The sequence below is a fragment of the Eulemur rufifrons genome, chromosome 11, assembly GCF_041146395.1.
Source record: "Eulemur rufifrons isolate Redbay chromosome 11, OSU_ERuf_1, whole genome shotgun sequence".
Classification (NCBI taxonomy): domain Eukaryota; kingdom Metazoa; phylum Chordata; class Mammalia; order Primates; family Lemuridae; genus Eulemur; species Eulemur rufifrons.
The window spans coordinates 8,375,546-8,400,254 of record NC_090993.1 but is presented as its reverse complement, the minus strand read 5'-3'; the positions used below and the strand labels follow the sequence as shown (position 1 = coordinate 8,400,254).

The 24,709-nt window shown below is 39.6% G+C and overlaps 1 protein-coding gene across 1 annotated transcript in view; it reads right to left on the bottom strand.

The window, feature by feature from the left end:
* Positions 1-310: 310 nt before the first annotated feature.
* MAP3K21 (mitogen-activated protein kinase kinase kinase 21) overlaps positions 311-24,709 on the bottom strand; it is a 52,652-nt gene continuing 28,253 nt past the window's right edge. Inside the window, exons 5-10 of the mRNA XM_069484556.1 lie at positions 20,718-20,958; positions 11,774-11,896; positions 8,472-8,622; positions 7,989-8,086; positions 5,506-6,273; positions 311-2,521 (exon numbers count right to left, since the gene is read on the bottom strand). Of these exons, the coding sequence (XP_069340657.1) occupies positions 2,172-2,521; positions 5,506-6,273; positions 7,989-8,086; positions 8,472-8,622; positions 11,774-11,896; positions 20,718-20,958 (1,731 nt within the window). The 3' untranslated portion in view covers positions 311-2,171. The remainder of the gene's footprint in view (positions 2,522-5,505; positions 6,274-7,988; positions 8,087-8,471; positions 8,623-11,773; positions 11,897-20,717; positions 20,959-24,709) is intronic.

Here is a 24,709-nt window from a genome sequence, read left to right as displayed (position 1 = left end):
GCTGTTAAGCCTATACAAAAATAAATAACCAGATTCTGCTAAGTTTACTAACACACAGAGAATCTCAAATGTACAATAGATCACAGCAGAAAATAACTATGTGCAGTAACATCTGAAACTGAATTCTGATATTGCAATTATCTTTTTAATACAGCGTCGCTTCATTTCTAACTTCACCACAACGCAGAATTGACTACAAGGAAGCTGAAGGGGACAGAAGAGGGTGTACGGAGATAAGAGAGATGGACACTCATGTCACACACATGCACACATACACACAAGCACGCACACACATAAACAAGGGATCGGTGCGGATTTCCTTTACTGTTAGCTGGATGTTACATGCTCCCAAATGACGGAATACGAACCAGCTAACCATAGTTTCAAATGGAATACAATTTTGAGGAAACCACATTTCTATTACATAACTCAATAACCACTGAAAAGTGAAACCGAATCACAGAATGGACGATAATGCAACAAGACGTAGTAAGCACCTGAGATTCTGCTACAAGAATCCGAAAGGCAAGATTGTTTTCCTTGGGGGAAAAAGTGCTATTAATACAGTCTTTTCACGCTGCTTGCCATCTGTTGGGCAACACCGGCTAGGTGACTGAGATGTTCCAAAATGGCCAAATAATATGATTTTCCTACTTTTTTCTATTACATGGGTTAAATATTTCATCACACTTGATGTAATTTATTTTAAATTGGTGACATTTCAGTTATTCAGTAAACTTTAACCAAGATATAATCTTAAATAAAATATCAAGTCATGTTTTTAATTTGGTTTTTCATTGTATGGAAAAACTTAAATACTTATTGTCTGTCTTCTAAATAACCATATTCTAGAGACAGAAGGAAAGCACAATACATTTGACAGAAGAAACCCAGGCAAATCTACCAAGTGCCTGGCGAGCCATTTCTGTAGCAGTAATCCAGTAGTCTACTTGTATCATATGTATGTGACTCGTAAATAATTTCAAATCAATAATTTCAAATCCGGATCTGCTATTTGAAAACCATTTTTGTAAATCCACTTCTGAAAGTCATCCATAAAATAGCTGTTGTTTCCACCATATCATCGTATCTCAACAGATGTCTAACATTTGTCCACAGCTAAACGAAATGTGAAATAAAGACAGAACTCTTAAATGCTAACGGTATTGTACTGCTGTTGCTTGAGTTGGCAGCGTTTGAGTGTATTCTGGATTTTATTAGAATATGCGTTCAAATAGAGAAAAATAAAATTAAAACACATGACTATTTACAACACATGATCTCTGGGAACAGAGCTAGGTACGTGTAATTTAAGTTTTAAAAATTCTACCAGAAGGTGAAAAAGCTTTCCACTTCTAAATACCAAATCAATGGCTACTGCTGACAGAAAAACCCTTTCTACAAGAAAAACCTAGAGGTTAGCCTTGCTCACGGGCATACATTATGGTCTTAGCCAAATATCAATGATCTTCTAAAATCTGTTTTGGAGTTCTAATGGATAAAATGTTTATAAGTTACATACAATAAAACTTTTATAAGTTACATTCAGTAAAATCTCCTCAGAGAGAAATATCATTGCATAATTTAGGTGAGAGTTGGACATATTTCTGCATTATAAGCCTACGGCTGAGGTTAGGTAGTTTAAATAGGATTCTGTATCTATTCCAGTCATCAGACTTCTTAAAAAATAGACACCTTTACCTATGAATATCACATTATTCTCGCCAAGAAACTAATAGCTCCTCCTTGGCTTTTTGTTGAACAAATAAGAAAGATAAGAAAAAAAGGAAGGAAAGAAAAACAGTGAGCCTCACTGCAATTTCTGTTCTGTACTAATAGACAAGAATATAAATGAGAGCAAAGTATTATAATTGTGCTTACGATCATTCTACCCAGCATAGTTCTCAGGGGTACACATTTGTTGTTTTACACTTCCGTGTGTTTCAGGTTACTAGGTAAGAATCCCATAGAAAATGCAATATAAATGGCTAACAGCAATCATACACACTTGTTGGAGAAGTTAGACATCCACGACTGATTTAGAGACATGGCCACAGATTTGAAAACACAGCAGCACGAAACAATTCAAAGGTAGATATATTGTGTTCATTTGTTCAGCTTAAAAAAAAAAAACAAAACAAGAAATGCTTAAACAACATAAGGCACTTTGTTTAAGACAGAAATTCTTTCTCCAGTTCATATATTGACGGTCGGCTGGTTTTGCTCTTCATTCTGCACAGAGGCATGGTGTAGTCCCTGCTCTGACCTTCCACGTCGGCGTCCAGTAACAAAGGCGCGTGGAATTTAGTTCTTCCCTTGGCAGCGAGGACACGGGTAGGGCTCGGTCCCGCACGACCCACCACGCGGGTGTCCAACCGGCTTCTCAGGGAGGCGGGGCGAGGCCGGGGCACGATGCTGACAGCTCTGTGCTTCTCACCTGGCTGGTCACCGTGAGGACCGGAGGAGGAGCAGGGCAGTGGCAGTTCAGAGGCTCTGGTGGCTGAGACCACAGCTGCACCAGCTGGTTGAAGAAGCCAAGACAGTGTGCAATTAGGAAGACAATGACTTTTAAAACAATGAATATCAAGAAAAGTAATGATGATGCCAATTCAACTAGGTGATCACCTTCAACATAAAACACAAACACAAACCCTTTTTACAACATTTGAATTTTTTTTTTTTTTTTTTAAGAGATGGAGGCAAACATTGTTGCCTAGGCTAGACAGCAGTGGCTATTCACAGGAGCGGACCTAAGCCTCGAACTCCTGGCCTCAAGCAATCCCCTCGCCTCAGCCTCTTGAAGAGCTGAGACTACAAGTGTGTGTCACTGTGCTCGGCTAAGTTTTTTTTTTTAATGACAAAGCACTGCAAGGTTTGAAAGTACTTCAACCCATGGAAATGATATTTGTAAACAGAGCTAAATAATCTTCACAGTGCTTAGGCCAATGGTCATTATTAGTGTTTTATAATCAGGGTGGCTTTCAAAATGGATGAGATTGGAATAAATTTAAGATGTTTAGAAATGATGGTTAACATGATTAAACTGCACTTTTGATTATGATTTGAAAACATTGATAAAAACAGGAAAGCGGTTAGGTTTTTACATGTTATTCTTCTCTTGTTTGTACTGAAGAATTGATTTACTACCACTTTAGCAAATAAATATTGGCTTACAAAGAAGAGAAAAAATGCTTTCTTATGGGATTATTAAACTAGGATTTCTCTTTGCACAATTATAAATTACCAATACTTTATTGACTTACAAAAGGATAATAAGCCAACTTATCTAAAGATAATGAACAATAATCTGAAAAGTATCATGTCCAGGTGTAGTATTTATTTATTTATTTATTTTTTGAGAAAGAGTCTCACTCTGTTGCCCAGGCTAGAGTGAGTGCTATGGTGTCAGCCTAGCTCACAGCAACCTCAAACTCCTGGGCTCAAGCAATCCTCCTGCCTCAGCCTCCTGAGTAGCTGGGACTAGAGGCATGTACCATCATGCCCGGCTAATTTTTCTATATATATTTTTAACGGTTCATATAATAATTTCTTTCTATTTTTAGTAGAGACGGGGTCTCGCTCTTGCTCAGGCTGGTCTCCAACGCCTGAGCTCAAACAATCCTCCCGCCTCAGCCTCCCAGAGTGCTAGGATTACAGGCGTGAGCCACCACGCCCAGCCTCCAGGCATAGTATTTAAAGAGAAGAGGTAGACCAAAAGACAAACAGAATGAAAGCAGTTTCAGTTTCAATATGGCTTTATAACTGACCTACCATAACATTTTACAATTTAGAAACCACTTTTCATATACATTACTCACTTAATACTCAGGACAGGTGTATGAGGTTATTGTAATTATCTTCATATTAAAAAAAGTAGTCAACCCCTACAGAAAGTCAGTGTGCCATTTGACTTTTACCACAATCTTGATAGCGATACAGATTAGATAAGCATATTATTAGCTAAGTATTTTATCATCATCCCCATTTTATAGATGAAGAAACTGAGGCACAAAATGGCTAAGCGATTTGCCCAAGGTCACTCAGCAAATAAGTGACAGAGCAGAGACTGGAGCTCAGACAGCTTCCATTCCACTATCCGTGACACTAGATGCCTCCAAGGCATTCGAACAAGAAAGCAGGGTACATAATTGTCCCACGTTCGTAAACTTACCAAAAGGTACAACTAGAACTTGAACCTTAGTCCTACGGACTCCAAACCACCTATTCTTCCAATGTAGCCACAGCATCTCCACAAAGGTCAGTATTAAAGTGCCACTGAACCCCAGAAATCTCAAAGGCGAGCACCCCTCCGGCACACAATAGCATAGTCCAACTGTGTAAACACCCCTCCCATTTCCAAAACAGAAGGAACACGGCCATGAGGAGGAGAGAGGCAGCGTAAGGCAGCGGTCGGATCCCAGGTTTAAATTCTTACAGTGCGACTCAGTAACTGTGTGGTTTTGAGCAACTCATTCATTTCCCATGAGTTCTACTGCCCTCACTCTGGACAGGGGGTATGTATAGAAAAGAGTTGCCACAAAGACTAAGAGAGACAATTTATGTCAAAGGGCTTTAGCATCTATAAAACGCTGCAGAAATACCAGTGGCTGCCTTCTAGCCAAGCCCCTCTTGCTTAATGGACTAGAAAAATCTATTAGAACTGTGCGTGACAATACATTTCTGCTTAACAAGCCCCCTAGTCTGTGGTGCTTTGTCATGGCAACCCCAGCAGACTGATACACCTGCTAACCTCAGCCCCCGCAGAACCTGAGCGACGAAGCCATGTGGTGCAAGAGCCAAGGCGTCACAGGACAGGCAAGAAGGCCAGTGTCAGTTCCAGCTCCCCCACTAATTAGTGGTTCAGATTTGGGCAAATGACTTGTCTTCTCTGTCAACGTGAGCAGGCTGCGTAGTTACTCACCGCATGCTCTTTCTGCTTTAATATGCAACTATCCCAGCCTGAGCAAGATCGAGACTCCGTCTCTACTAAAAATAGAAAGAAATTATATGGACAGCTAAAAATATATATAGAAAAATTAGCCGGGCATGGTGGCGCATGCCTGTAGTCCCCGCTACTTGGGAGGCTGAGACAGGAGGATCGCTTGAGCCTAGGAGTTTGAGGTTGCTGTGAGCTAGGCCGATGCCACAACACTCTAGCCTGGGCAACGGAGTGAGACTCTGTCTCAAAAAAAAAAAAAAAAAAATATGCAACTATACATTGAAGCTATTGAAATTTAATTATACTTTTCCCAGAAATCCCAATTATAATTAAATTAGAATCAAATAAAAGAGAGAAGGGTGAAATTCAAAGATCTATGTGAACAGTAAAAACAAATTATTACTCTAGCCTGGGCAACAAAGTGAGACTCTGTCTCAACAAAAAAAAAAAAAAACAAATTATTAAACGGTGTCCCTAGGAAAAGATAAAATCATAGATCTGTACGTTTCACATTCTAATCCCTATAGTAGTGTTTGATATGTTAACCCAAGTACTATGCAACCTACTTGGGGTCTGATTGCCATCAGACATGGTCCGTCTGTGGTGTGATGCTCTGTCTTTCGAAGGAGCACAGGAAGGCACATTTCCAGGTGTCTGCTCTGGGAAGGAAGGAGACAAGTTTTTGGATACACCGTGATCAGTCTCGAGCGTTGGCATGCGGGCTGGCTCACGACTGCTCTCTGGAATGGCAGGACGAAAATCTGGCGTAGACACCTCGGGGACGTCAGTGACAGGCGTGCTGCCCACGGACAGATCGTCACCATCCGTCTCCAGCAGGCACTTCGTGGAGAGAGAAGGCATGGACAGAAGGCTCACGGCACCTGGCGGCGGGAGGCGGGGCAGGCTGCCGGCCTCCCCGTCCGTGGATGGCAGCCTCGTGGGGGGACTGGTGCTTCTGCGTGGCTTGGAAGCCCGCTGGAAGATTCCTTCTCGTTTCTTCTTTTCGTCCTTGGGCAACGGTTCTTCGGCAGCCTGTGCTCTGTTGAGCTCTCTGATGTCCACCCCCAGAGCCACCGACGCCAGCAGCATGGTGCACCGGTACAGAGCAGACTCCGTCTTCTTTCTCTGCGGGGATCGGCTCAGACTGTTCGTAGGAGTCACCTGAGGAGACCCCGCAGAGGTCCCCTCCTCCCAGCTTTCAGCTTCCACGGGATTCTCTCTCGGACCATCTTTCCACAGAGGTAGATCAAGGTAGGCTGGAGCAGGCGATTTTATTTGCTTTGGTTTTCTGTGTTCGGATTCATCCGGGGCAAGTTTCGGCTCTTCACAAGCCCCTAAAGAAAGGTATAGATATACACACTGCAGGACCATTTTACGGGAAAAATTATGTAAACGAGGTTGTAAAACAAAGCTAAAAATCTAACAAATAAACAAATATTCTACATCAAAACCCACACAGTCCTTTCCAGGTTGGCAAATGCCTCGCCCAGGAGGGCTCTCCGGAACACGACCCCGGGGCCGGACAGCTCAAGGTTCCCTGCGGATGACCCGGCAAGTAAACCATGTGCTGTTTCCTACCCTCTAGGAGATTGTTTGTTCTTCACTGGCATCAATCATAGAAACTACTGTAGGAACAAAGTCATCGAGACACAAAAACGCACACGCACAGACACAGGCACTAAACGTGTCATACCGAATGTGCCCTTTTCCTCGCTGCACCTAAATCAGTGTGTCGGGCTCCGCTGTGCCCAGCACGCCTACATGGGGAAGAATTGTCACACAGACTAGTGGTTGTCAAAGTGTGTGCCCTGGACTGGCAGTGTACCCTGGGAACTTGTAAAATGCCAATTCTTGGCTCACTCCAGGGTATAGAATCAGAAATTCTTGGGAGGGTGGGTAGCTCAACAGTCTGTTTTTAATAAGCCTTTACTAAAGTTTGGGGGCCAGGACAACAGAGGAAGATTCTCCCAAGAGTTTACGGAGTCCCAAAGGATTACAAATTATAGTAGCTGAAGAGGAAGCTAAAATTCTTCTTTATGTAATATGTTTAATAATGAATGACAGAATGACAAAATTCTGAATCTGGTTTCCAAAGCAATCAACAGTAGAACCTCCGACTTCTCCAGCATTGCATCCTGTTACTCCTAAAATGCGCTCGATCACCCAGACAACCTGGGATGCCAGCCCTTCTCCAGCAGCCTGTGGTCTTCCCCGGGGGGCCTTTTGTTCAGGGTGCCCTCTTCTTCTTCCACTCCCACCCCTTCCACTGCCTCTCCCTGCCTACCCAAGCTTCCTTTTCCTTCATAAAGGAGAAACCTTTGAAGGAGAAACGGAACCCGGGCAGTGAGTGAAAAGGTGCTTGCAAATGAAGCACAGCATTGATGAGACATTACAGAAATTTACGCTGCATTCTGCTAAAACATCTTTCATTGGATCACAGTATCAAAGGGTCCTCTTATATGGCCACGTATAAAGACCAATTTTCTTTTCTTTGTTAATAACCATCCTTGAAAAGTTTTTCCATAATTTTCAGCTCCTCGACCTTTTAAGATTTGAGTGTTTAATATAAATACTGAATATTGAAAAGAAATCATTACGATTCATTTAACGTAAACAGAAATTCTAGTGTAAAACTCTCCAAGCAGTAGTTTTCCATAGTGAACCTGCTTCGCAGTATGGCATCATTTAACAGGTGGAAATATAGCCAGAAGCCCTACTCCTTGCTCTCAGCAGAACTTCCAGAGAATCTATATTTTCATATTTAACATCTCCTGCACTAAATTAATGTGGTTCTACATAATTATGACACTAATTTTTCTTATAAAGAACAGGAGTTACAAATTCCCAAAAAGCACGTGGAGCCTAATTACCTTCAGCCATAAAGACTTGATGGAAAATAACTTGTGAGATTAAGTAAAGCTATAAGGAACATGATTACTTGCTAACCTCCCCTCTGCTACTTTAAGGACCGTAGAAGCCTATTAAAACTTCAGAGCGCTCAGGTGCTAAGTCTAACTCAAACAAATTCTGCTTCCTGAAACACACTTACCTGGCTGGTCCACAAATAATGAAGCCAACGGCACGGTTTTCTGGTTTTTTAGTAAGAGAGTTGACCAAGGACTGTTGCCATCTGAGAGAGGTCTTATCCTACGAGAGAAAAATATTTATTTTCATATACCACAACCACATAATTTACAAATTAGGTTTTGGTGGATACAGGCCAACAATATTTTTAAGGCAGTAATAGTAAAGAGAACACATTTGTACTCAGAGTTTTGAACAGCTAACAGAGTACAAATAAAACCTTACAATGAGACAGAAAAAATGTCAGAAAGATTTTTTTAACTGTTTAACTCAATAATGATTGATTTAGGATGACAAAGTCAGCCTAGAAAATTAAAGTAATATTCAGATAGCTCTGCATTAAAATTTACTTGCTTTTTGAAAGTTAAGTCTGGCCAATGCGATATTAACACAGGCACTGCTATTTGCCACGGTGTACACTAGATAGTGCCAGATACCACACGTGTACCTTTCTTTGCAATCCGTCCTTTCTTTCCCTTGAATCGAATTTGGCCCCCAGGTACAACCTTTTTTCTTGAAATTCCTTTTCACATCTTCAAATTCTTCTTGCCGAAAGACTGCGTTCCTGCCCCAAGTTTTATTGCTTTCATCTGAAGTCACTAAACAGAGCATCACCATTAACCAATATCAGCGTTGATAAAAAAGTTCAATGAGTCAACTCAGTTGGAAAACTACCTTATTCAAAACAGGAAAACAATGAAGAAATGATTTGTTTCACCCAATCACTGGCAAGTTCCTATCTCTACTCATAACAATAGCAAGAAAAGTGGAATAATAGAAAAGATACAAATTCAAGGTAAATTAGCAGTAAAGATCTGATTACTTATCTATTTTCAATATTTTGTAACAGTCAGGATTTCATCTTCATTTGGGGAAAAAACAGCCAAACTGAACATTCAACTTGAAATGAACTTAGTGCCTTAATTTTTTAACCAAATCAATTAACGTTTTGAACTTAAGGCACAAATGTGATTTTAAAATTGCAACATAAGCTACTTCTTCATTAGACATCACAGTTTTGCTCAGGCACTACACCACTTGGCTACAGTTGCCTTTTAAAATCTGAAAATATTTAACAGTTTTCCCTGTCTTGCTTTTTCTACTACCTCACAGGAAGGTGTATATTCATGTTTAATGGCCGCATTTTGCTAATACACTTACATGCTATCCTTCTAGCCTTTAAATGTGCTTACAATTGATTTGGGAATCACAGAGGAAAACTGCTGTTACTACTACACACTTAGGAAAAAAAGAATCTGAAATATACCATGTTCTAAAAACAGTTTGAAACCTTAGGATGTATGTACACAGTAGAATACTCCATGCCCACAAAAGATGCGGTACAGATAAAAATGATGCATAAAGTTTATATCATAGTTAATATTAAGTACAACACATTTTCATTCAAAATTCTGTGTTTATGCATGTGAGTATGTACAAACAAACGTACATACACATAGAAGAGAAGTTAATAAACACAGATATCAAACTTTTATTAAAATAATCCTCTGTGATAGAGATTACTAATGTAAAGAGGGAAATCTAATTTCTTAATATTATTTTATTAAATGGTACACATTCTGGGTGTTGTTTGAATTCTTCCGTGTGTTTCAATATTTTCCAAATTTTAAAATATACATATGTGTGTATATGTCTGAGAATGTATATGTAGATGCATGTACATGTGTGTATTCATGTGTGCCTGACAATCTTGAAGAGTTGTCTTTGCTTGCTATGCAGGGTGACAAGTAGGACGGGGTGGGATGGGGGAGGGCAGGGGAGGGTTACTGATCTTTTCAGCTTGTATCACCTCTTTGGAAAAGTAAATGTTCTAAGTTTACTATCCACCGTGATACTCTGTTATTGGAACATACAGCAGGGATGTACAACCGCAGCAGGTTCCTGAAATAGCAGGAGACTGATTGACTTTCCCACTGTTCAATTCTATTCAACAACAGAGAAAAAGTGTGTTTTTGCCCTTGCTTTTTCACCGTGACTTCTTGAGAATGAATGCCGAGGATGCTCCTCCCTAAGCTTCATTTCAACTCTATGGGGTTGGAATTTATCTGAAATCCTGAAAGTATTCACTTTAACTAGTGCAAATCTTGGGCCCAGCCAGACCTACCCAGTACCACTGCCTCACTTCCATGAGCTGTGTTCCCCAGGGCGGAAGGTGAGGACACAGGGAAGAGGGCAGGGGGACAGTTGGGCAAAGGCGGAGGCCGTGTAGCTCCCCATCCGCCTGTCCCTTTGCTGGAGCTGGGAGACAGCCCTGAAGCCCTATCTCGATCCTTTGACTAAGCCCCGACTCTGTCTAGGCAAAAGGCAAGGTACAAAGTACAGCTTTATGGGCCGGGCGTGGTGGCTCACGCCTGTAATCCTAGCACTCTGGGAGGCCGAGGAAGGAGGATTGTTTGAGCTCAGGAGTTAGAGACCAGCCTGAGTAAGAGCGAGACCCCGCCTCTACTAAAAATAGAAAGAAATGATCTGGACAGCTAAAAATATATAGAAAAAATTAGCCGGGCACGGTGACACATGCCTGTAGTCCCAGCTACTCGGGAGGCTGAGGCAGGAGGATCGCTTGATCCCAGGAGTTTGAGGTTGCTGTGAGCTAGGCTGATGCCACAGCACTCTAGCCTGGGTGACAGGGTGAGACTCTGTCTCAAAAAATAAAAATAAAATAAAAAATAAAAACAAAGTACAGCTTTATGAAAAACGCATTCTCAGAAAGACAAATCAATTGTGATAAGAGATGGTGCTTAAGTTCTAAGAACTGCAGCCTCGTTTAGATCCCACTTCACTGTACGGTGAGGATTGTGTGTCTGGGAGTTTGCAAAAGAAATCTCTGCTGGCGCCAAGGTTTTCATTACCAAAAGAGAAGAAAAAAGTAAATTCAGTTCAGGCTTCACTTGAGAACATTTTCTTTCGGAATTTTTTTTCCTCCAAATAAAGACAGGTGAGCAGGAGGGAATTAAGTTTGGTGGAGAAAGGAGAGGCTCCAAATGAATGGTTTAATATGGTAATTTAGTCTAAATACCACATTACTAACAGATGTACATGTGAATCACATGCTGGTTATGCTTAGCCTACTTTTAGGGGCTTACTTGGACTCAACTTAAAAAAAAAAATCAATAATTTTTTATTTTCATGCCACTAAACTCTGATCCAGGACCTAACTGAAACCCTCAAAGTACAAACAAAGGCACCAGGCAAATCAGCTGTACGTACTGTCTCCTCCAGGCTGAATACTTGTTCTAAACCCAAAATACTACGAGGAATTTTGAAGTATTAAGTTGGTCAGATCTAAAGTGAATTAAAGTTAAATCTCAAAAAGCAAACCTTTTTTCTCCCCTCACAAAACAAGGAGAGAAATGGAAATCATCCTGAACTCCTGACTTCATTTTTCAAAATATCCGTACAGAAATGACTGATGCTATAATCAGGTCATGTTAATCATGCGAGCAAGTGTTCAACACAATGTCACAAGATGTGGTCTTCCACTGTCTACACCAGGGCCTGGTCACGTGACAATGGCACAGCATCTAAAATTCACGTGCCGTGAGTGTAAGGAAGTGAGACGGAGGACCCTACGCCCAAATTCTGTTTTCCAAATAAACAGTTGTGGCATCTACGAAATGTCACACGCTCCCTTACAACCTGCTATCAACCTATGTCTGCTTAATTTGAATCCAAGTTGCACAAATGACCGAGATCGACACAGAAGCCCCCGCGGTGGCGGCACAAGCTCACACTGTATGGCTCGGAGCCGGGGGATCACGGTGGGGCTGCTGGGGGGGCTGGCACTGCTGCTGTGTAGACTCCGCCGTTTGTCCAGGTTGGGAGAGGCCTGCACGGTTATCTTGTGCTGGAAATCTGTGGGATACAAAACACAGGCAGAACTATCTTTAATACATGGTCACGAAGGCAAAAATTGCCAGATAGTAACTATGAAGTATATTTCAGAGTCCATTTCTTGCTTGGGTTTCTGACTTGTCAGAGTTCAAGAGAATAAATAATGACTCAGAGCTTACACGTTAGGTACCATGAGATACACACACAGAGAGAAAAATGAAATATTACTGATTCCTTGGAGAAGTTAACAGTGTCCTGGAAAGAGTTACCTGCCTTCAGTCTGAGATAGTTAAAAACAAAACTGAAATAGAACACCCTGGATCTGTCACTAACAAACTATGGACCTCAAAGCAGTAGGGAACCCCTCTGAGCCGGTTCCCTCACCTGCTAAATGGGAACAGCAATATTTCACACGGCTGCTGCAGTGAAGAAACAGAAAATGCAGGTTTAAAAGCATTTTGTGGTCAAGGCCGAACTATAAAATGACCAGCAGGAAAAGGAGAATGCAGAAAACTTTGTCAATGGTCAGGAAAATCATCTCAGCTTGAATGTGAGTAAAAGACATTACTGGCTGTTCTTGTAGTGTAGTGCTAAGCTTAATCTTGGATTGACTGCTTTGCTATTTGCTTATTTTTACAACTAGGTAGGGCAGAGGTTCACTTGCAGATTTTGTCTGGTGATGATGCAAATAATTTCTGTTTGGTGACAAAGACAACCCCAGAGGTTACGGTTTACTTCCATATGGGGCACCAACCGGGTTTGTATTTACCCAGGAATCTAATCCTGACGTTCCTTTATTAAATTGTCCGTAAATACCTAGCTCCTCAAATTCTCATCTCAACCGGTTTTATCTGGTTCCTTACTAGTGAAGGAATCTAATAAGATCTTTGGTAAGTGTTCCTTTCATATTTGCGAGAGAGCTATAATTAACCTTTTTGGAAATTATACTTTAAATAACTTTAATGAACCGCCTGGTATGTGAGGTGAAGAGGATTTGGAAGTTGGTAGGCAAAGACAACTGTCCAGTGTTCATGCCACAATCTAAAAATGTTTCCTGATGTCTTCTCCCTGACCCTACACATCCATCAAGCACAAAATAGCTGATAAATTCGGTGCTATATATTTTTCTGAAAGTAGAGAAATTTCTATTCCAGGTTCTAGAGTTAGCGCGGTTGGATCTGAATGCCAGTTCTACCACTTACTGGCCATATGAATTTTGGGAAAGTAACCTCTTGAAGTCTCAGTGTTGTCATTTATAAAAATGGAAAAAAACAAACAAAAAAAAAAAACCCTCCAATTAGGCCGGGCGTGGTGGCTCACGCCTGTAATCCTAGCACTCTGGGAGGCCGAGGCAGGTGGATCGCTCGAGGTCAGGAGTTCGAGACCAGCCTGAGCAAGAGCAAGACCCCGTCTCTACTAAAAATAGAAAGAAATGATCTGGCCAACTAAAAATATATATAGAAAAAATTAGCCGGGCATAGTGGCGCATGCCTGTAGTCCCAGCTACTCGGGAGGCTGAGGCAGGAGGATCGCTTGAGCCCAGGAGTTTGAGGTTGCTGTGAGCTAGGCTGATGCCCTGGCACTCACTCTAACCCGGGCAACAGAGCAAGACTCTGTCTCAAAATAAAAAAACAAAAAAAAAAAACCCTCCAATTATTCCTATTTCATAGGACTGCTATGAAAAATACAAAGTATAAAAAGAATTTAGCACAGGGCCAGGACATAAAAAGTGCTTAATAAATGTTAGTTACACTGTTTGTTCCCTCCCTCTCCGCGGCTACCATCATTTCATGCCTAGGCTGCTACAATTCCCTGTATCCATCCTCCTGCGTCCACCTTTATCCCCTTGAGTTGCTTCATAGAAGCCAGATGCATTTTTTAAAAAAATTTTATTGATATATCAGAGTTGCACATATTTGTGAGGCACATGTGATACTTTGATACAATGTGTAATGGTCAAATCAGGGTAACCGTGATATCTATCACCTCAACATTTATCTTTTCTTTGTGTTGGGAACATTATAATTCTTCTCTTCAAGGTATTTTTACATATATGATGAATTATTAACTATAATTTCCCTATTATACTATCGAATACCAGAACTTACTCCTTCTATCCAACTGTACGTCTATGCCCCTTAACCAACTTCTCTTAGTCTTTCCTCCCCTCTTCCCTCCCCAGCCTCTGGTTGCCACCATTCCACTCTCTACCTCCATGAGATCCACTTTTTTAGCTCCCACAGATGACTGCGAACACGTGTGACATTTCTTTTTGTGCCTGACTTATTTCACGTAACATAATGATCTCCAGTTTCATCCAGGTTACTGCAAATGGCAGGATTTCATTCTCTTTATGGCCAAGTAATATTCCATTGTGTCTATGTACCACATTTTTCTCATCCTTCCTCATCTCTCACCATCTACAAAAATCAACTCAACATGGAATATAGATTTAAATGTAAGACTGGAAACTATGAAACTACTAACAGAAAGCACTGGGTTACACTATAAGACATTGGTTTAGGCAAAGAATTCTGGGGTAAGACCTCAAAAGTACAGGCAACAGAAGCAGAAATACACACATGGGATCACATCAAGCTAAAAAGCTTCTGCAAAGCAAAGGAAACAATCAACAAAGAGAAGAGACAACCCACAGGACGGGAGAAAATATTTACAAACTGCCCAACCCACAAGAGAGTAATAACCAGCATATATAAGGAACTCAAATAACTCAAAAGGAAAAAACAAACAAAACAAACCCACACAAATAATCCAATTTAAAAATGGGCAAAAGACCTAAATAGACATTTCTCAAAAGAAGACATACAAATGCCTATAGGTATATGACAAATTGGTCACTATCACTAACCATGAGGGAAATGCAAACCAAAACCACAACGAGATATCATCTCACCGCAGTTGGAATGGCTATTATCAAAAAGGCAAAAAGTAACACCTGCATTTTTTGAAACGCATGATTAGCCATGTCATTCCCCTGCTTAAAATCCTGCAACGGCTTCTGATTATTCTCAAGTTACAGATTAAAACTGTAACAAACTCTATAAGCCCCTGCAAATATGAGTCTTGGTTCCTGACATTCCCGCCTCATCCCACCCCAATCCTCCCCTTACTCCTTATGGTCTAAATCAGGGGTCAGCACACTTTTTCGGTACATTGCCCCATTTTAGGCTTTGTGAGCCGCACAATCTATCTCAACCACCCAGCTCTGCCAACGTAATGAGAAACCAGCCACAGACAATGCATATTTTAATAAATGAACGTGTTCCAGTAACACTTGCTTTATGGAGATTGGGATTTCAGTTTCAAGTAATGTCAGGTATCATGAAATATTCTTCTTCTTCGGATTTTTTTTCAACTATTTAAAAGTATACAAACCATGGGCTGTACAAAACAGGAATAGGCTGGACCAGGCCCGTGGGGCATAATTTATCGACCCCTGGCCAAACCACACTGGACTTTTTTCAATTCCTGGAAGATAACAAGCTTTCTTTGCACGTGCTCTGGGCCTGTTTCCTTCCTTCCCCCTGTGTATTTGGTAAATTCCCATGTCAAGTCTCAGTTTAAATGTTACTTCCTTAGGAAGCCTGCTATGATCACCTTAGACCAGGTGACATCTCTGCACTCATCACTGTCATATGACTTTTCTCTCACAGTAGTTAATAATTACAGCAAGTAAGTCAGTATTTGTTTAATTATTAGCTTAAGGTCTGCCACCTCCCCCCATAAAATGTAAGTTCTAGGTGGGCAGAGACCATGACAGTTTCCACCCCTGTTTCATCCTCCATCAAACTGGCAGTGTCTTGCACAAAAAAAGGTGCTTAGAAAACACTGCTGAATGGATATTTTCTCTGCAAAAACCGTAGGTAACATGAGTGCAAAGACCTTACGTATTTTATCATAATCCCTAGTACGTGGTACAGTAGCTCCTTCAGTGTTTGTGGAATGAGAAAGTTAGACAAGGCGTATCAGCAGGATCAGACCGGTGCTTAAGGCTAGTTGCTAAGAAATATACAGCAGGCTGGAGGTGGTTGGGAAGACAAAGCAAATACAACCAGAGTACCAGACAGGAGGCTTTCTCCACCTACCAAATGAGCAGTTACGAAAGATTTGACCAGTACAGAGCAGTTTAAGTAAAGAATGGTTAAAAATAAAGAGTTCAGTAGCACGTGAGGACTGAGTGGATTTGGTGGTGGGGTGGGGGCAACAGGTGGTAAAGGAAAGAAAGAAATATTGTTACCCACAGATATGAAACAGTTGATTCTAGATTGAAGTTACCTATAAAGGGTCCACCAGCCACCTGATTGTTATAACACAATAGAAGCAAATTCTTTGTGAACTTTTACAACAGGAGGAGCCCTCCGGTCTGTAGCAGAAGACAGGCCAGGAACAAAGCCGCAGGATTTGAATGACACATTTGGGGGAACAAATGATGGGACAAGAGATACTAAGTACAAGTCAGGTAACCAGCGTGGGACATGGGTAGGTCACAGAGGAGGAGCAAAAGCACAATGTCAGATTTTAACGATGCTTAAAGATTCAGAGTGCTTTCAGAGCTTCTGAAAACACATAAATACATTCATTTTTTTAAAAAGCACTCTTTATATGTTTTAAACATAAAGGAGAACATTCTGTATTATGAGCATTCTTGTCCCTTTGAAGCAGGGAAAGGTTGCGTCTGTCCCAGGTAAACATTCAGGAAAACCAAAGCTGAATTGTCAAAGTAACTGTGCCTAACACTCAGGTTTTCTTTGCACATTTGGTAGGAAAGAAAGGTTCCCAAGATACCTGCTCATGACAATTATTGTGTTTTAACATGTTCTAAAAAGACAACTTCGGTTCTAAATAATCATGGTACAGAGGGAGTGATATAAAGTGGTCACAACATAAAAACATTCGCTGTGACCACGCCACTTTTTTCCTTCTAAAAAAATTCTAAGAAAAATCCTAAATATTCAAAAAGTGTAATTTTAAGACTATTGTCCAAAATTATAGCTGTCTCGCTTTCTAAGTATTAATCTTCCTTATCTGGTAACCAGCTGTGAAGGAATTCTAGCAGGAATAAAACTACATCTGGGTTTTCTATCATAGCAGTAAGTCACCATAGCTATAAATAGCATTTGATTAAAAATGATCAACAGTGATTCTCAGGGACAAAATTATGAGTGAATCTAATTACTCATATTTAATACATTTTTGAAAGATGTGTAGACACAAATATTAAGGGCCAGTTTATAGGAGTCTCAAATATGTTTCTGAGAAATTCTCTAAGCTAGGACACGCAGGAAAAAGTCCGGTACAAAGGGGTTCAAGACATTTGGTAAGGCAACTCCGTGAAAGGAACACATCACCGTTCAATCTGTCCCTTAGCAGATGTTTCTTCCAGAATAATGTAACATTAAACGTTTTTCCTCTTTTATTTTTCAGTTGACACATAACAAATGAACATATTTATAGGACACAGACTGCTGTTTTGATACATGTATACAATGTATAATGATCACATATGGGTAATTAGCATATCTATCACTGCAAGCATGTATCATTTCTTTGTGTTGGGAACATTCAAAATCCTCGCTTCTGGCTGTTTTGAAAATATGCAGTGAATTATGGTTAAGCATATTCACCCTACAGTGTGGCAGAGCAGCAGAACTCATCCCTACTATCTAGCTGTGATTCTGTGGCCATCAACCACCCTTTCCTCCTCCTCCCCTCCCCCAACCCTTCTCAGAATAATATCTGATTCTATTCTCTGCTTCCATGAACTCAAAATATTTTTTATCTCCCACATATGAGTGACAACCTATGGTATTTATCTTTCTGGGCTGGACTTATTTCCCTTAACAAAATGCCTCCGATTTCCCTTAACAAAATGCCTCGAGGTTTATCCATGTTGCTCTATGTGGCAGGACTGCATTCTTGCTACGACTGAACAATATCCATGGTGTATGTAAACCACCTTTTCTTTACCCACTCACTTGTGATGGACACTTAGGTTGATTCCATATCTTGGCTATTGTGAGCAGTGCTGCAATGAATACAGGGGTACAGGTATCCCTTTGATATCCCGATTACCTTTCCTTTGGATAAATATCCAATAGTGGGATTGCTAGACCATATAGTAGTCCTATTTTTTTTTTTTTTGAGAGACTTCCATATGGCTTTACTAATTTACATTACCACCAACAGTGTATAAGAGTTCCCTTTTCTTGGAATCCTTGCCAGTATTTGTTAATATTATTATTACTACTATTTTTCTTGCCTTTTTGGTAATAGCCTTTCTAACTGGGGTGAGACGATATCTCATTGTGGTTTTGATCTGCATTTCCCTGATTATTAGTGATGTTGAGTATTATTTCATATGTTTGTTGGCCATCTGTATGTCTTCTTTTGAGAAATGTCTATTCCATTCCTTTTCCCTTTTTAATCAGAGGATTTGGGTTGGTTTTTTATTTTTTTTTTATTTTTTTTTTTATTTTGCTGTTGAGTTGTTTGAGTTCCTTGCATAGTCTGGATATTAGCACTTTGTCAGATACATAGTTTGCAAATATTTTCTTTCATTCTACAGGCTGTCTCTTGGCTCTGTGGATTGTTTTGGTTTAATTATAGTCCCATTTGTCTATTTTTGTTTTTGTTGCCTGTGCTTTTGAGGTCTTAGCCATAAAATCTTTGCCTAGACCACCATCCTTAAGTGCTTCCTCTACTAAACAGTATTAAAATTTGATAACTCAAAAAATTTTCTGGCAGATGATAATATTGAATACAACTAACTCCCTTGAATTTAAGGTACAAATACTTGCTTTCTCTTCTATACTAACCAAAATTCCTGAAGGAAAAAAGAATTATTTTTAGCGTTGTTATTCACCTTTTTGGATGTCTGTCCTGTTTTGAGATATTTACTTTATAAGTAAATATGTGCGCACAGGTGTGTGGGTGTGTTTAAAGCTGGAAGGATCTAATTAGAAAAAGGGTTTCTGTACTGGCACCGACAGCACTATAATCTATCACCCTCTTGTGGGCAGGAGAGGTAACTGTCGTGCTCAATTCCAGAAGCCGGATTTCATTCCTTCAGGATGGATTAGAACTACAGCAGCAGACTTTTTGGTTATGCTTTAACTAGAATCTTTTATTAAGTGCCACAAAGTAAATAAATGTGTAACTAAAATGTCTCCTCTATTCTCAGTAATAAAGAAGTCCAAATAGTATAATCTAGAAGTAAACGGAATCTGGTAAAAATAGTCAAATATATTGAGTCTGCTTTGAATAATTTCAAGGTATTGGCCAAAGAACATTTGAGAAGAAAAGCAAGAGTGAAAGTTTGGCCTCAGGAATCCTAAGATATTTTATTTAATCACTCTACCATTGCAATGATTTAACTGTTTTCTGCCAAGTTTATTTCCCTTTCTATCAGATTCTTATTCCCTGCCACTTCCTCCAAAGTTTCTCAGGGGAAACAATAAATATTAAATTACAATAACATAATCAAAACACAGATACAAGAAAGCTGATAGAGCTGAGAACTGAAGAATCTAGTGCCTCTCTGAATTTTTCTATCATCTATGCCTGAAAGCAGAAACGACACAGATAAAATAGTCTATTTTTCAAATTATGGCTGGCTGATACCTAAGAAAGTTCAGCGGTCCTCCAAGCAAGACCCCTGCTAAGAGCAAACATTAGAAGGGAATCTGGAAAAGTACCACCCTCACTCCCAGAGAGGCTGAATGTAAAATGTATAAGGACCTATTCTCACCTCACCAAACCAAATGATCAATAAGGTATTAAGGTATAATGGATGCTCAGACTGCCACAAACTAGCAATTTTCTGAACACTTGAGGATATCTGTAATAACCTAAAATGTCACAGTGTGCTGCCAGGCTTCCAGTATTTTGTAATAAGTATTTTACAAGACAGTTTGTACATACTTGAAGTAAAACAAAACTGTTATTGTTATTTAAATCAAAATTCCATGCCATTAACACACGTCTTAGAAAAACACTAGCATCCATAAAAAGCATTCTAATACATAATACATATATGCATAAATATATATGTTTAATACATATTCCATAAAAATACAGTCTGTTCTTGTCACCATCCTATCCTGGTAGTAGAAAGAATCACAAAATACAGTGGAGGTATTTGGTTTTTCCTTAAACCAAATATAATACATAATATTAAAGAATTTAATTCAGTGAATTAATATATGTTGGCTATTTTCTATTCCTTTAGTTTCTCCTAACACATTACTAAGAGGATTTAATAATCCTTTTATGCTATTGTCACAATGTTTAAAAAATGTTTTTAAAAGCTCCCCAAGATATACAGGTTCATTTTTATGCCTCAAGGACTTTAGACTCTTGGATGAAAGCAAGAATTCACTGAAGTACTCGATACAGTGTCCCAAATGAACTCAGATACCAGATGACATTATAGATCCTTGTGAAAGCCATGAACTTAATGATAAAATACCAACAGTTTTTTGCTCTGGACTTTCACAATAAAACGTGATGCTGATAACTTGCAATCAGCTACAAAAAGAGGTTCTGCTTTGATTTCAAAAGGAATAAATCAACTAATTCATTAATACGAAAGTATACTGAGAACTAAATACTCACAGTGCAGTGAACTGCAATGTAGTTCTTATGCTGTTTCCTACATGAAAACTTTGGTCATTACGTTAGGACCATGACTTTAAGCCACGACTGGAGACACTTACTCACAATCTCATTGCCCCAGCTCTCTCCCAGTTCTGATGAAATTAAGAAGCTGATTAAAAGGATGACACACAAAAATCTTTAAAAACCATGAAAACAGGAATCATACCTGAAGGTAAACTGATTCGATGTCCATCTTTGAGCTTTAAACGACTTCTCTTAAACTTCCCTTTCCTCTTCTTCACCTTGGGCTTCTCCTGGTTTAACTGGAATATCAGAATGTTAAGTTCCCGCTCCAGCACGTCGATCTCCCGCTCTGCAAGCTGCTGTTCACGCCGCTTTAGCAACTCTTCCTGGGACTTCTGCTGGAGAGCCGCTCGAGTCAGCTCCTCCTCCCGGGACCGCAGCTCCTACCGCAGAGATGCACATATATGAGAATCACTCCGTGCAGGAAGAATGACATTTCGGGTCTGTTACACTACACTCGCATCCCTCAGCTGCTGGAGTCTGGTGCACAGAGAGAAATTCCCTCCTCCCCAGCATATTACTAACTTACATGAAAAGCAAACCCTTTCCACAGGCTTCATTCTCCTCTGTTAGTTTTAGGATCTTAAAACAGGCACCACACATTTTTCACACCTGATTTTTAACATTTCGCTCTGTCTTCACCACCTGACACATAAAATGCACATTTAACACACAGCAATGACGTACAGATGTGAATGACCCATTTTTAAATAAAGCCAAAAGTTAAAGCTTGATTGATGAAAAGAATCATTATTCTAGTTACAAAAGACTGCAGTTCAGACTTCTTTGCAGAGCCAGTTCCTTAAGGTATTATGAGTGTGCTTAAAGAATCAAACATCTCGGTGGCACTATTAAGGGAGACTGGAACAAAGCTAACGTGTTGGGAGTCCATTGAAGGCCTGTGGGAAATGAAAATAAGACACCTCTAAAATTATAAGCCAAATGAAAATATATTCAGTATATAAAGAACTTTCCAAGGTCCCACTGATGTATGGAAAGTATCACTTTATAACAGATCTCATGCGTTAGCTAATAAACATTCTTCTGTCATGATGCTTACTGATAAACTTCCTCCTAGTTTTGTATTTTGAATCACTGAACTTCTCAGAAATAGAAAATCTGTGAATTAAAAATACATTTACTCCTATTGGGAAAAAAATTATTCAACAGTAAAACAGAGAACTCTACAAAGTTTTAAAACTTTATCTCCATTTTTATTTCATGTCTACAAAGTGTTCTGTTCTTTACCAGAGACATAAATACTCCTTTTAGTGCTGAACTACTTTCTATTCTAGATTACTCTGCTAGGAAATCAAGCACTCACATAGAAATCAAGGCATGGGCAAGCTTCTATTTACACTGCTCCAGACAATTTAATCTTAGAACACCCTGACACTACAATCTTTGTAAGAAACTGTAGCTGCTTTCTCAAGTAGAGCTTTGGGCCATGAGCTCTGAGAACTGTGAGGATGGTGCAAACATTTCCTACTTTATATAAGCAGACCACACTTTGAATGCTGACCCATGATGCAACACTGTAAGATGAAGGCTCCTGGAAGAAACTAGAGCCAAACCGTGGGACTAGAATGCCGATCCAAACCTACTAATGCCCTGGACTTCTTACAGATGGACTCAAGGAGTAATTTGAGTCTATCTGTCAGCACAATTATCACAAAGGTAACACAGACGACCATCTTCCCACAAATAAACAGGACAATACCAAGAAGAGATCGGGGAGTGAGTGCTCATAACAGAGAAATGTATTTATTCAGATCAAAATAATTCTGAATTTATGGTAATTCTACTAAGGTAGACTGAAATTCAGCTTTGAAACTTTAAATTTATTTTTTCTAAGCAAATTGCATAAACAAAACTTCAGGAGAAATGATTTATTTTAGACCAATTGATATTCAGCTACTATGTATCAGTTGGTTCGTATTTATAGAGCAGATTGGTATTTCTTCATTACACTGTAATACTGTGTATTACTTGAAAAGAAAAAAAAAATGTTACATGTTAAAAACTCTGTAATCCATTTTTTAACTGGTACCTTTTGTCCAAATTGGACATTTTACTGTAGTGTATTTGGGGACAGCGGATAATTTCCAGTCAACTTCCAATTTCTAACTCATTACTGTCTACCTTTTTGTTAAGATATTACTTTTCAGTGGTGCTGATATCAATCCAACTAGCTATTGTTAAATGAGATGGCATGGGAAAGAGATAACGGCAGCAAACTCAATTAGGCTGTGTGTTACCACTACAGTAATTGAGTAAAAAAACACTTTTAATTCCATGTCCCAACCTAAAATTTCCTTGCAACAACTTTACAAATAAAAAAAAAAAAAAATCACTTCTCTAAGACTTTCATAAGAGAAAAAACTAAGATCGAAGAGAAGGCAGTAAAAGCAATTTTCCTTCTGAATGAACTTTAAAACATTCCAAAGTAAATTTTTAAAAAGGCCTGAGGTATTAGAAGAACCCTTTTGAATACTTCGAAATTATGAAGCACACAATAAGAATTCTTTCGGCTGATGAGATTGCCAGCAGTAATATTTATTTAATTGCTTGGCACAAGCCACTCTGGTAATGGCAAATCCAGATTTCGGGCAGTGGATGTTAATCATTAACAATGACCTGCCTTCACAGTGGGTCAAAGACAGGTGCATGCACAAAGACAGACACACAGAGATAAGAAGCCAGGAATTTAGGGAGGACCTGGTATCTATGGAGGCTACAGTTTACTGAGTAACACGGACCGTAGCCAAGTTACTGACCATTAATTCCAAGTCTGACGCCTCCTACTTTAGGCAATCAGTGAACACGAAAGGGAGATAGAGCACGTACACTGTGCTTTTTACTCCATCAAAAAAGATGTAATTACTTTAAGCAAAAAAAAAAAAAAAAAAAAAACAGTATCATATATTCTTTTAATTGTAAACCAAATGGCTCACAGAATACCATAAATGCTGCATTTCAAGGAGCAATGCACAGAAATCAAATAAAAACAAAAAACAGACACCACAACGGGATAGCTCAAAAATCAATTAAAAAAAAAAAAAACAAAAAAAAACCCAAAACAAAGAAACTACTATAAGCCGCAAAACGGAGACAAAACTGATATACACTCTTGAAGGCTGCTTTTATTTTTATACCACATATAAGAACTCACTGGAAATGCCCATATCCTCTAGTTTCATAAATAATTATCAATGATTAAAAATAAATAAAATAGGTTAAAATAATAGCAATTAATTGTTAATTCCATCACTTCCAAAGTTTACATTCTGTGATTGGAAGCTTCATTTTTTTTTCCCTCAAAGTCTTCTGCTCTGCAAAATATTTTTCATTTTTGTAATTAATAAACATCTAATTTTAGAATTCCTGAAAACAATTGGGAGAAGTATACACATTTTAAAACTCAGAGTCTTTCCCCTATCATTTTAAGTCAACGGAGTGTATTAAAGTTTCCAAGAAACATATCAACGGTATCACTGATAGGAATCCTTCAAAGAACGGTAGGATTTAAAACATAATCCAGTCTGTCCTTTTCCAGCATGAGTCCTTGGAGCCCGGTTTCCCCCTGCCTGGCCAGGGAATGGGGGAGGAGGGGGTCTGAGCCAGCCAGCTTCTGCCAAAGTCACCACTTTTATTTTTTCTGGAGTTAACACTTATTGAGCACTTAGTAAGTATGAGGCTCCACTCTGAGCACTTTGCATACGTGACTCAAGCCTCACACCACCCCTGCGCGAGACAGCTGTATCTGTGACCATTCTAATGCTGAGCAAGTATAACAAGTGACAAAATCTGAGGCCACACAGCCAGGACACAGCAGAGCTCGAAGGCCAAGCAGGCTGTCTGGATCAGAGTTACCTGGTTTTAAGCACTACACTAGATTGCTATAGATTCTGGCACTCGGAAAAGGCTTCCTGTAAGAGAAAATGGGTTGGAGGTGGGATCTACCATAGTTTTCAGCATTCCATATAGACATTCCACTTGAGTCCCTCCAGGGAAGGAAGCTGACAGCTGATGAGGTAGTGTATTTCCCCACTAGACAGCTCGAAGGGCTAGATGGTTGTTGATTTGGAGACCAGATTTCAATTCACCAGAGATCCTACTTCCAGACTCTGGAGT